At 38.4% G+C, this 14,501-nt stretch overlaps 1 protein-coding gene across 1 annotated transcript in view; it reads right to left on the bottom strand.

Moving 5' to 3' along the window:
- The window catches only part of LOC128650174 (methanethiol oxidase-like), a 212,399-nt gene extending 200,152 nt beyond the window's left edge, over positions 1 to 12,247 (bottom strand). The window contains exon 1 of the mRNA XM_053703913.1: positions 12,188 to 12,247. Coding sequence (XP_053559888.1) covers positions 12,188 to 12,191 — 4 coding nt within the window. The 5' untranslated portion in view covers positions 12,192 to 12,247. The remainder of the gene's footprint in view (positions 1 to 12,187) is intronic.
- Positions 12,248 to 14,501: the final 2,254 nt, after the last annotated feature.

Below are 14,501 nucleotides of genomic sequence, written 5' to 3'. Positions count from 1 at the left end.
AAAGATGTTATCTAGCTCCCATTTGCCAAGAAATAGATTCGCATAAGAGGGGGCATATTTTGCCCCCATGGCCGTACCACATCTTTGCACATAGTATTGCCCTTCAAAGGTGAAAAAGTTATGAGTCAATAGAAACTCTAGAATTCTTAGGACATATTTTTGAAAATCCAATGTATATTCTGTATGTGTAGTCAAAAAATACCTTACTGCCTCAATACCTCTGTTGTGTGGTATTTTGGAATATAGAGAGACCACATCAACTGAAAGCCAGTGGTAATTGGTTTGCCAATTAATATCAGTTAAAAGATTAAGTACATGCTTTGAATCTCTAGTGTATGAGGGTAATTGGATAACCAATGGTTGTAAGATGGCATCTAACCACTGGGACAATCTTTCAAATATAGAATCTATACCACTAACTATTGGGCGGCCCTTTACGTTAGTGAGAGATTTATGGACCTTAGGGAACATATGGAACACTGGGATCCTAGGGTACTTGACGTAAAGATAATCTGCTGTATTTTCATCTATAAAACCGTGTTCGACACCATCATCCAAAATATCAAACAATAATTTTTTGTACTCATTGGTTGGATTCCTTGGTAGGAGCGAGTAATCTGAAGGGTTATTTAGCTGTCTAAGAGCCTCTGATATATAATCTTTCTTATCTAGAACTACAATAGTACCCCCCTTATCTGATGGACGGATCACCAGATCTGGTTGTTGTTGTAATGACCTTAGTGCTTCTGATTGTCTTTTAGTCAAATTGTTTGTTGTTCTATCTGTGGTTTCCTTCAATTTCTGCAGATCTGATTCTACTCGTGCATGAAATGTCTCTATTATTGGCCCTCTATTTTGTATCGGGTAGAAGGTAGATTTATTCTTAAATGAAAATGCCCTATTGAGTGTTCCAGGGACACTATTACCCTCTATGGCAAGATTTTGAAGAGATATGAGGTCACAAGTTTCTGAGAAAGTGTTTATGCCTATGTTAGATGCAGTATGGACTTTATCCAGTTCGAAATTGATAGTCTCATGTGGAGCATCTGCAAAGTGTTTCTTTAATGTGATGTTCCTAACAAATTTGTTGATATCAATGAGTGTCTGATGTCAAAGTTTGTAGTAGGTGCAAAACCTAGGCCTAGGGATAATACATCTATTTGATCATTAGTCAGTATAACTGAAGATAGATTAACCACACTGTTTATTTGTATTTGGTCTGCGTGCTATTGCCCCATAATGGGTATCTCTCTTGGCTGTTGTGTGGTGTCCCCCCTATGCCCTGTAATGGTGGATCCATGGGAAAAACCTGATTCAGTAATGTCATATCTTGGGTCCCTGTGTTCCCAGCGTGTGCACCCATTTGTTCATCTGATCTGTTTGTAGAGATGTATTTGGAGATAGTGTTTTTATCTTTAGGTCTCGCTATTTGTGGTGCCGAACTTGTGGGTGCAATATTAAAAGCATTAGGAACATTGGAGATATTGGAACTATTAGAAACAATAGGAGCCTTTAAAATGCCCTGATGTGTATTAGAGATGGTATTAGTCTGGGTTACTCTATCTGTTTCGTTATCACCACCTGAGTTATATTCATCAGACGATCTGTCTGTATCGCTATCAGAAAAGCTAACCTGTTTACGGTGACCCCTTCCATGTCTACGATTGCCCCTACGGTTTTTGTTCTGTGGTAAGCTTTGTCTATAATTGGAGCGTTGTTTTTTGTTCCAAATATAGACTGAATTTTTCTGGTAGTCTGTTTTGTCACGTACAAACTTAATATGTTTGTTTTCCATTATAACTTGCTTACCACGGGCCAAAGACTCTTGCAAAATCTTATCAAATTTAGCAAAGTCAGGGTCAACACTTCTATTATTTAGCTCTATCTGAAGAGTATCTATCTCATGTTTGACATCGTTTAATTGCTGTGTCCTATATTGTATTAATAGTAACATTAGTTGACATGAACATTCTGATAACGCTGCATTCCATTTATCAACAAATTCTATGTCCGTAGTATCAACATCAAAAGTAGGGAATTTAAAAATTCTCAGTCCTCTGGGAATCATTTGAGCTTTAAGATATGATTGGAATGTCCAAATGTCCCACTGTGCTTTAGTTTATTTGAACAAAAGAGTCTCCATAGTTTCAAATAAGGTGCTAAGTGAAAGTGTCCCCTTATCCTCAGAAAATATTTTTTCACATTCTGTGGAAAAGTTACTATGTGCTGTAGCAGGTCTCAGGAAGAAATATTGTTGTGCCGTTTCTTCCATTTTAACTCTGTAATTAATTGAACTGATTAAATGTTCACTGCCAAAGTAGATTAACAATGTATAAAGAAGAACCCCTGTATTTGTAAACTGCAATGAAGAGTCTCCCCGGGTATCACCAGTAATACCCCAAATGACAGAGATATGAAAAAGGTAGGAGGTACTCTTCAAACATGCGGACCAAAATGCAGACAAACATGCAAGCAAACTTTTACTGTTGTACCCGGGACTTACCCCAGATGAGCTCTAGCCGCCCCCTGATGATCTCACGTGTGCTGTGCAATCCTTCTGTGGAGGAGCTCTGGACATGCCGGGGGACCTACATGGTCAAGCCGAAAACATATCGGTGGGCTGATAGCTCCAAAAACATCCGTCACTCACATAAGGCTCCAGCAGCGCTTCTGGCTTTCCAAGCGTGCACTCTAATGTCGGTCGTGACGTAACGGGAATCTCCGGTCGGGGGGCGGTGCTCACTCTTCACTCGGGTTTCCAACAGGTTACAGGTACACAGGGGCTAAAGCGGATCCAATGTTGGTGTAAAGGCAAAAAGTCACAAAGAAGGCAGGATCCAGCTTGTGTGCAAAGATAAGGGGGTACTATTGTAGTTCTAGATAAGAAAGATAATATATCAGAGGCTCTTAGACAGCTAAATAGCCCTTCAGATTACTCGCTCCTACCAAGGAATCCAACCAATGAGTACAAGAAATTATTGTTTGATATTTTGGATGATGGTGTCAAACACGGTTTTATAGATGAAAATACAGCAGATTATCTTTACATCAAGTACCCTAGGATCCCAGTGTTCCATATGTTCCCTAAGGTCCATAAATCTCTCACTAACGTAAAGGGCCGCCCAATAGTTAGTGGTATAGATTCTATATTTGAAAGATTTTCCCAGTGGTTAGATGCCATCTTACAACCATTGGTTAACCAATTACCCTCATACACTAGAGATTCAAAGCATGTACATAATCTTTTAACTGATATTAATTGGCAAACCAATTACCACTGGCTTTCAGTTGATGTGGTTTCTCTATATTCCAAAATACCACACAACAGAGGTATTGAGGCAGTAAGGTATTTTTTGACTACACATACAGAATATACATTGGATTTTCAAAAATATGTCCTAAGAATTCTAGAGTTTCTATTGACTCATAACTTTTTCACCTTTGAAGGGCAATACTATGTGCAAAGATGTGGTACGGCCATGGGGGCGAAATATGCCCCCTCTTATGCGAATCTATTTCTTGGCAAATGGGAGCTAGATAACATCTTTGACCATAGTAACCCATACAGATCACACATCTGTTTCTTTAAACGTTATATTGACGACCTCCTCTTTATCTGGTCAGGTTCCCCTGCAGATATTATGACCTTCATTGAGATGATCAATAATAACAATTTGAATTTAAGCTTTTACCTACACTACGGATTCAAATTCTATTAATTATTTAGACTTATGTCTTACAGGAGAAAATAGTGGTAAAATCACGTCTAAAGTATACCGTAAGCCCATCTCAGGCAACACCCTCCTGCACGCCTCCAGCTGCCATCCTAAGAATACATTGTATGCTGTTGCAAAAGGCCAGTTTACCAGGCTTAAGAGGAATTGTAGCAACACTGTGGATTACGTGCAGGAGGCTGATTGTCTAGAGAGGAGACTCAAAGAGAGAAAATATGCCCGCAGACATATCAGACAAGCTAGATTAGCTGTTCACATGCTGGATAGGGATCAACTTTTGGTAGACAAACCCAAAAACACACACAGTGACTTTCAAGGTGTTCACTTTGTGACAACCTTTAGTACACAGTATCCACAGATCTGCAACATAGTCAGGAAACATTTCCCTTTACTGGCAGCTGATGATAAGCTGGTTGAAACCGTAAAACAAGGGGTAAGGTGTTCATACAAAAAAAGCCCAACATTGGCATCTATCCTGTCCCCAACAGAATTGAAACAGACATCACGACATACTAGCTCATGGTTACAACACTTAGGCATGTTCAAATGTGGGCACAGAAAGTGTAAACCCTGTGATTTTGTCTGAGTTACTAAAGAATTCACCGCAACAATAACAGGTCAGACATACCCTATCAAAACCTGCCTTAATTGCCAAAGTACTGATGTCATATATATCATCATATGTACCCAGTGTAAGGTCCAATACGTAGGGTTAACCTCTAGGGATATAAATTCCCGCATTAGGGAACACTTCTCAACCATTACTAAAGGTACATCCAGCACACCCCTGGTTCAACATTTTGCCACTAAACACAGTTGTAGCTTGAATTCTTTCAAATGGGTGGCAATAGAACAAGCCAAGGTGCCCAAGAGAGGAGGCAACCTTGAGAATATACTTGCCAAAAGGGAAGTGTTTAAAAACAAGGCTACCTTTAGGATTAAACTCCAGATATGATTTAATCAACTTCTGGGAATAGCCTTAGTGGTTTCCTCTGATATTACATTAGTCATATCCCTCAATATACAAACATAATTACATCTACATCAAATCAATCAATTCGTAGTTATCACTTAAATCTCATTTTCATCAGCATCCTTATATATATACAGAGATATATGCACATATGAGAGTGCATATGTTCCTTACACATATTTTCCAATATTCTCAACTTTTTGAGCATGGCATGTATACAAGTGTCATATATTTTAGACAAGGACAAATATGATATATATAAGGATGATATACATAGTGAACTTATTTATACATTTCATTCATACATCTTGCTTTAGTGCTTTTTGAATTTTGAATTTTGAATTTTGATTTTTGTACTTTTCTTTCCCCCTTATTCTTCCATCTTCCCCTATACTATTCCCCTTATACAGGGTTTATATATTACCACTATTATTGTGGCTTTTATACTTGACTATTGCACAGATATATGACACACACGTGCATAGATGCTAGAGCATATTGAGTAATCATCCAATGGGTAGGCTGAAGTTTTACCTATCCTAGCAATTGTGTATTTGCTTGTCATATTTTCTGTGGTATAATATACCTCCAATGGGGGACATTCAATATAACATACAGAGTATATTGAGTATCTAATACAGCTTATGGTCATTATAACTAGCGTTTTTTCTTATGTATAGAATATTTATCGTTTGATATATAATATGTGTTATACATATTTGCTATGTTTAACCATCTCCTATAGTGTGTAAACTCTTAATTAATACGATATTTCATATGTATTAACTTGAAAGTGTATTACTGTTGTTCAGGTCTAGGGAACTAAGGGTTAACTCCTTCTCAACCTGTGGAGTGTGGGCGTGCTTTGTATATATTCTTTGTCCAATTGTATTGTATCATTAACTTTTTAAGTATGCATTCACCTGCATGACACCTATGGCTATGATTACGGCTGCGTGCCGAAACATGTAAGCTTTGGTGTCACGCTCACACACCTCTCCTGTTTATGCTGTTTGTTTGCCTATTTGGCGTTTTAACTGAGCCTAATAAATTTGGATTTTACTTTGCACACAAGCTGGATCCTGCCTTCTTTGTGACTTAGGGTGGAATACAACCATATAATTGACACACCTATGTGATAACAATGCTTTAACAAACATTTTTGTTGATTCGTATTCATCAGATATGTTTGTTAGAAATATTTTTTAACATTATTTTTCAATAAAAGAAAGCATTTTATCTATACATTGTGATTTCTGAATTTGTATATGCTGTAGACAGCGCTGTTTATATATCATTAAACATATATATATATACCAAAATATAAAATACAAATTACTTGACTTGTTTTAGGGAATGGGTTAATTTTGCTTTGTTTCAGAGAGAAATCAATCCATGCATATAATAAAATGCACATCTGACCCTAGATTACTATTGTGTTTAAACCCTGAGCAGAATAACGCTGGTTAGCCAATCAGGAACAGCAATTGCTCAGTCACACATCACTGGCAATGTCCTGTGTAGGAGCTTCAATGCTTGCATTTCCTTAGAAGGATTTTACCTATGAGATAAACCCTTTAAGGGGGTTGAACACATGGTTAACTAGGATCAATAATGCAAAAATGACATGTTCTAAAATGCAATGTCACAATTAGTATGTCCCTTTAAAGGGACATTCCAGTCAAAATTGAAATCCACATGAATGCATTTCAGTTTTGAATAGAAGCATTTTTGTAATATACAAAAAAAATGCTTCTAATAAAAGCTATAGCTGTTTCAAAAGTGTATTTAAATATGCACCATTCACCAGCATTTTAAACACAGCACTTGCTCAGAGAGCCTAAAGTGCTTGTACATCTGGTAATTACTCATTTTGTTAATTTGCTGACATGATACAAGCCCCTCTGGCACTCTAAGCAGCTACAGTATTTAAAATGTGGATGCACTGAGAATATCTAGCTATCCTTCACATGCACATGCAGAGAAAAATGTTAACATTAAAACAGTGATAACTTTTACTAGAAGCATTTTAGCTAATACATGTATATTGCAAATATGTTTCTATTCAAATATGTAATTCATCTATGTGCATTTAAATTTTGGCTGTAATGTCCCTTTAAGTACTGGCAGACTCATATGAGTGTTTCCCAATAATTTCTTTTGGAAAAACTTTTATGTGTTTTTAAAATGAAAACACTGTGAACTAAGACTAATTGACAATTCTGTGCAATTCTGTATTTCTTAAATTCATTTTGTGTAACATTCTCATTAGATGACCTGACTATCTCCTGGATATACATTCATCATATCCTGCATGAGTATCAAGTGAGACAATGGTGTAGACAAGAAAACAATGCAATTCACTGGAACATGGTAAATTCTGAATTTACTAATACAGGTCAGATGAACACCTTGCAAGCACAAGGTTATGGATAGTTTTGGTGCCTGTACCATTACAGCTGGGACATGAAAGCAATCTTAATGCTGGCTGATTAAAGGGACATTATACACTCATACACTCGCCGCTTGGAAGAAGACTTCACCGCCTGGAACAGGACCTTCTCCGCCGGTCTTCAGGACAGGTAAGGACCACTTGGGGGTTAGACTTCGGGTTTTTTAAGGGGGGATTGGGTGGGTTTTAGAGTAGGGGTGTGTGGGTGGTGGGTTGTAATGGGGGGGGATTGTTCTTTTTTTTGCAGGTAAAAGAGCTGATTACTTTGGGGCAATGCCCCGCAAAAGGCCCTTTTAAGGGCTGGTAATAGAGCTGATTACTTTTGTAATTTAGTTTAGGGTAGACAAATTTTATTATTTTGGGGGGCTTTTTTATTTTATTAGGGGGCGTAGATTAGGTGTAATTAGCTTAAAATTCTTGTTATCTTTTTTTATTTTTTGTAATTTAGTGTTTGTTTTTTGTAATATAGTTTAGTTTATTTAATTGTATTTTAGTTTAGATAATTGTAGTTTATTTAATTAATTTATTGATAGTGTGGTGTTAGGTGTATTTGTAACTTAGGTTTGGATTTATTTTACAGGTAATTTTGTAATTATTTTAACGAGGTAGCTATTAAATAGTTATTAACTATTTACTAGCTATTGTACCTAGTTAAAATAAATACAAAGTTACCCGTAAAGTAAATATAAACCCTAAAATAGCTACAATGTAATTATTAATTATATTGTAGTTATCTTAGGGTTTATTTTATAGGTAAGTATTTAGTTTTAAATAGGAATAATTTAGTTAATAATATTAATATTATTTAGATTTATTTAAATAATAATTAAGTTAGGGGGTGTTAGGGTTAGACTTAGGTTTAGGGGGTAATACATTTAATATAGGTGGCGGCGGTGTAGGGGGTCAGATTAGGGGTTAATATATTTTATGTAGATGGCGGTGGTGTAGGGGGATCAGATTAGGGGTTAATATATTTTATGTAGGTGGTGGCAGTGTAGGGGGGTCAGATTAGGGGGTAATATATTTAATATAGGTGGTGGTGGTATAGGAGGATCAGATTAGGGGGTAATATATTTAATATAGGTGGCGGTGGTGTAGGGGGGTCAGATTAGGGGGTAATACATTTAATATAGGTGGCGGCGGGGTCCGGGAGCGGCGGTTTAGGGGTTAACAATTAGGCTTATTGCGTTGTGGGGGGTTGTCGGTCTAGGGGTTAATACATTTATTGTTAGGAGTGAGAGGGGGGATTGCGGATAGAGGGGTATACGTGTCGGGCTATTTTTGGGAGGCGTGTTAGACAGTTAAGGGAGATTTAAAAGTTTAGTAAGTTTTTGTAGGCGACGGAAGTTGCTAAAGTGCCGTAAGTCACTGGCGACTTATTTCTGGACATCGCTAGTTTGTCCGACTTACGGCACTTTAGCAACTGCCGGCACCGTATATGTAATACCCTGATGTGGGAGGTGAAACTACGGGCGGCGCGGGTTACCTCGCTTGAGCCGAAAAGTACGCCGTATATCTGATCGCACCCCAGACTCCTAACCAAGCCCCAAAGTTTTATGAGAATACTATCAGCTACCTTCTCCAGCTTGCTCCTGTTTGTGTAAAGGGTCTTTTCATATTCAAAAGAAGGGGGAGGGGGAGTGTCTTATTTCCCACTTGCAGTGGGCTTTCCAACTATCTTTTCAACAGAGCCAAACTGAGAGCTTCTAAGTAAGTTTTTAACAGCTTTATACTGGATTTTTATATCAGTATCTGTGCATCTTATTCTTAAAAGTAGTGTCTATTACATGTAGTTATATGAAAATGAGTGTATACTGTCCATTTAAGCACAGAAGATATAATAAATAATGTAGTGCGAGCTTAGTAAGAGGTCAATGTAAAATAGAAGTGTGAATGCATGAAGTGTGATTGAAGTGGGGTACAGTGTAAGTGCAGAGGCTGTGTTTGGGGTACAGTGTGAGGGCAGGATGTGTTAATATATAGGCAGGGTAAATTATGAGTGCAGGTTGTGTGAATGAAGCCAGGATAGAGTGTGAGTGTAAGTGGTGTGAATGTAGGCCGGCTACAGTGTTTGTGTAAGTTGTGTGAATGTACATGGGTGCAGTGTGAGTGCAGATTGTGTGAATTTGGGGGGTACAGTGTGAGCACACTCTGTGTTTGGGATTAGTGTGAATGTTGTGCGGTAGTGTAAATGCAGGCTGTGTAAATGTAGGTTGGTACAGTTTGAGTGCAGGTTGTATAAATGTAGTGGGGTGCAGTGTGAGTGCAGGTTGTGTGAATAGTGGGGTACAGTGTGAGTACAGATTGTGTGAATTTAAGGGGTATATTGTGAGTGCAGATTGTGTAAATGTAAGGGGTATTGTGTGAGCGCAGGTTATGTAAAAGTAGTGGGGTACAATGTGAGTGAAGGTTGTGGTAAAGTAGAGGTGTGCAGTGTGAGTGCAGGTTGCGTTAAAGTAGAGGGGTACAGTGTGAGTGCAGGTTGTGTGAATGTAGTGTGGCACAATGTGAGTGTAGGTTGTGTGAATGTAGTGGGCTATGGTGTGAGTACAGGTTGTGTGAATGTAGTGGAGTACAGTGCAAGTGCAGGCTGTGTGAATGTAATGGGGTATTGTGTGAGCACAGGTTGTATGGATGTAGTGTGGTACAGTTTGAGTCCAGGTTGTGTGAATGTAGTGGGGTAAAGTGTGAGTGCAGGTTGTATGAATGGAGTGGGGTACAGGGTGAGTGCAGGTTGTGTGTATGTAGTGGGGTACAGTTTGAGTACAGGTTGTGTGTATGTAGTAGGGTACGGTGTGGGCACAGGTTGTTGTGTGTATTTAGTGGGGAACAGTGTGAGTGCAGGTTGTGTGTATGCAGCGGGGTACAGTTTGAGTACAGGTTGTGTGTATGTAGTAGGGTACAGTGTGAGCACAGGTTGCTGTGTGTATTTAGTGGGGTACAGTGTGGATGTAGCTTGTTGTTATGTGTATGTAGTGAGGTACAGTGTAAGTGCAGTCTGTGTGACTGCAGTGAGCAATAACAGTAATGTACAAGTGAGGCATGTAGTGTAGTGGGGTACAGTGTAAGTGAAGGTTGTTGTATGAATTTAGAGTGGTACAGTGTGAGTGCAAGTTGTTTGTATGTAGTGGGGTATAGAGTGAGTGCAGGTTGTGTGTATGTAGTGGAGTGCAGTGTGTGTTAATGTAGCGGGGTACTGTATAAGTGTAGGTTGTGTGTAGGTAGTGGGTTCAATGTGAGTGAAGGTTGTGTATATGTAGTGTGGTACAATATGAGTGCAGGTTGGTGTGTGTATGTAGTGGGTTAGAGTGTAAGTGCAGGTTGTTTGTAGGTAGTGGGGTACAGTGTGAGTACATGTTGTGTGTATGTTGTGGGGTACAGTGTGTGTACAGGTTGTGTGTATGTAGTGGGTTACAGTGTGAGTGCAGGTTGTGTGTATGTTGTGGGGTACAGTATGAGTGCAGGCTGTGTGTATGTTGTGTATGTAGTGGGGTACAGTATGAGTGCAGGTTGTGCGTAAGTAGTGGGGTACAGTGTGAGTGCAGGTTGTGTGTAGGTAGTGGGGTACAGTATGAGTGCAAGTTGTGTGTTAGTAGTGGGGTACAGTGTGAGTGCAGGTTGTGTGTAAGTAGTGGGGTACAGTGTGAGTGCAGGTTGCGTGTAGGTAGTGGGGTACAGTATGAGTGCAGGTTGTGTGTAGGTAGTGGGGTACAGTGGGAGTGCATTTTGTAGGTATGTAGAGGGGTATAGTGTGAGTGAAGGTTGTATGTAGGTAGTGTGGTGCAGTGTGAGTGCAGGTTTTGTGTATGTAGTGGGGTACAAAGTGAGTGCAGGTTTTGTGTGTATGATGTGCAGTACAGTGTGAGTACAGGTTGTGTGTATGTAGTGGGGTACAGTGTGAGTGCAGGTTGTGTGTATTTAATGGGGTACAGAGTGAGTGCAGGTTGTGGGGTACAGAGTGAGTGAAGTCTGTGTGACTGCAGGAGCTATATCAGCAATGTGCAAGTGAGGCAGTGTGAGTGCAGGATGAGCTACTATATAAAAAAGTGAGAGCAGACAACTGAAACATAAGTTAAGACTGAAAAAGCTTCTTGTGCACAAAAGCAATGTGAGTATAACAATAACGTGTGTGTGCAGGTTTAGTGTAAACAGGTGGTATGGTCAAGCAGGTGACATGGGGCTCCATTTATCATTCATATTCTCCTATATTTTTTCCTAAAAGTTCTCATGAGAAATAATTCCCCTATTTATCATTCAAAAATTCAAAGTTCGACTGTGAAATTCTCCTACTCTGTTCTCACTCTCCTTGGAGAACATGTTCTCCAAAAAAAGGGTTAAATTAGATCCTTTTAATCGTATTTCATATAGTTCTCATTAATTCTCCTACTTACAAATGTATCATTTATATTCTCCTGTGGAGGACTGAAAGTTCTCCTGCAAGTTGCTTCATTAAAGTTCTCCATAACTACTGTGGAGAACAGTATTAGAAATCTATTCTCTACCAGTTGTAGAAGCAGTTACACAAAAAAAGAGAGTGCGAAAATTATCTATAACAAAGCGCAATAATAATGTTGGCGTGATAAAAATATATAATGGAGCACCAAAATTTTTATCTATTGGAGCATAAAAATAAGATATAAAAGAAGCACTAAAATTGAAGCACATGAAAATGTAGATCTATTTTCTTACTTGACAGTTTGCTGAAGAGGGGCATTTACAAATCTACTAGAAAGGCTGTAAAGATATTTCTATTAGTTTATATATGATTGACAGGGAGAATAGTTGCTTATTTTTGGTGATAAATAAGTAGAAGATACTAATCAGACTGGAGAAAATTATCATTAGTTCTCCTCAGCTCTCCTAAGGAGAAAAACAACATTTTTATGATAAATAAGGGTGCACATGTGCGCCTCTCCTGAGGAGAGCTGCAGAGAACTGATAGAAGAACAGAAAGGAGAATTCACAAAATTATTGATAAATGGAGCTCATGGTAGTAGAATGAGTATTATAAGTGTATGTAAATCTCACCCATCGTAGCTGTCTCCTGTTTCAGCTGCTGATCTCACCCTTCTAACTCTCTAACTCCTCTGATATACTCTGTGGGAGGGATAAGGGGAGGGGAAAGCAGCTCTGAGGGAGAAGTAGGGGGACTCTGTCTGTGCTACTGTGTCACAGGAGGAAGAGCAATTACAAAGCCTAATGTCTGAGAGAGAACTTTGGCCGTGTTTCTTTTAAGAGAAGGGAGGCAAGAAGTGTGAGTGTCTGAGGTGTGTGTTAGACGGCAGCTCTTACTGCATAAATGCAGAATGTATTGTTTACTTACATATACTGTCATGCAGCATGGGATATATATGCTGTGTTATTTGGGTTAAAGGGACAGTAAACACCTTAAGATTTGGATATAAAATGTTTTGTTATGTGTAGTAAAACTGCTTTGCAATATACTTTTATTATTTATTTAGCCTCCTTTTCATGCAAAGTAACTGAAAATTGCAGATAATTTTTAATTATAGAGCTAGAAATGCAATGTTTTCAAGGCTAACCATGCTACATATTTCTCTCTAACTGTCTTTAACTGATAACAAATGCAAAAAATGATACTAACTTAAAGGGACATGAATCACATCATTTTTCTTTCATGATTCAAAAAGAGCATGCAGTTTTAAATAACTTTCTAATTTATTTCTATTATCACATTTTCTTTATACTATTGGTATCTTTTGTTGAAAAGCAGTGATGTCAGCTCAGTAGCACTATATGGCAGAAGTTGGCACTATTTCCTGCCATGCAGTGCTCAAGACACCTACCTAGATATATCTTCAACAAAGAATACCATGGGAACAAAGCAAATTTGATCATTGGAAACTTTAAAAAATGTTATAATTTGTCTCAATAAAAAAAAGGGTATCATATCCTTTAAAGGGATGTTAAACAGTAAATCCATCCTAGACATAATAATGTATTCAAAGCAAAGATTAGCCTTAGAATAATATGTAGATACTTTTACAATTATGGTAGTTGTTTAAATATTGAGAATATAAAGTGTAAAGGTTTAGTTTCTATAAAATACTCTCGTTTTTATAAAGTAATGGGCACTGCCGGGTTTGAACTAGTTTTCTATTTATCTCTGTTTGTACAAACAAAGCTGTTGACACCCATTTTTATTATCCTATGTTAAACATAGCATTGTTTGGATATTCTCTTCTATTGCCAGTTTCATATCTGTCCGTAATGGTCTTCAGCAGGGGAAAGAGATAAGGGGCAACCTAAGTTCCAACATGGTGGCACCCATTACTTTATATAACTCAGTGGAATTTAGAACCAAATTTTCAGAGTTAAAGTACAGGAAAAGGGAACAAACTATGTAATGAAAGTATATTGCAATGATTTTTAACTACACATAATTAAAGATTTTGGGCCAGATTATAAGTGGAGTGCAAAATATCACTTTCGCTAAAGCAATATTTGCACTACACTTTGTAATACCAGTGCACGCAAAAGTGCACTGGTATTACAGGTGAGGTGCAATGCAAATGTGACTTGTGAAAGTGATTTAAAGCCAAGCATGGCACATGTTTATTTATTGAATAAAAACTGCTATGTGGGTACAACACTAAATGGTCTGTGGGTTTGAAGGTTTTCTGAAAAACTGTTGATAGAAAACTTTGCTGTCAAACTGTCGGACATTTGCATTAAAGATGGAAGAGCTGGAGAAGGACTTGATGCACTTCAGTAGGAGACTAGTTGTTTGCTTGCTGCACAGGTTAGCAGTTACCAAGAAATAAGAGGCAAGGCAAAGAAGTAAGCCATACGGCAAAGCAGCAGAAAGCAAAACCAAGAATTCAGAGCACCAAGGGTTAAGTAATATAGAAGGTCTCTAGGCAGAGCATGGTTCAGCAACAGGTAGTCAGTCCAATCTTTCAGAGATTCAAAGGGTTAAGCAATAGAGTAGTCATTTAGGCAGAGCAGAGTCAGCAGCAGGTAAACAGTCCAAACTTTATACACTAGAATAAGAGCACCCAAGGGTACACACAGCATAAATTATACTAGGGCAACTAAAGATTGAAGGAGGTTACCTTAAAAAAAGCACAGACTCGCGGCAAGGAGGGTGCCCAAGTGTGCACAGAGACAACCAGAGCATTACTTGCAGTGATGGCATCACTACCACGCGTCACACAACAACCTCCTTCAGCCATGGCAACAGCTGGAGGAGTGTAAGTGGCAGAACTAGGGAGTGGAGGTGGCGGCATGACAGGACTAACAAATGTCCAACAACAAGTATTGCTGCCATCTGCAGTTACCCAAACTATGGACAAAGAACAACACATAAAAATAAATGACT

The sequence above is a fragment of the Bombina bombina genome, chromosome 1, assembly GCF_027579735.1.
Source record: "Bombina bombina isolate aBomBom1 chromosome 1, aBomBom1.pri, whole genome shotgun sequence".
Classification (NCBI taxonomy): Eukaryota; Metazoa; Chordata; class Amphibia; order Anura; family Bombinatoridae; genus Bombina; species Bombina bombina.
The sequence above is the reverse complement of the archived record's forward strand: the minus strand, read 5'-3'. Positions and strand labels throughout refer to the sequence as shown.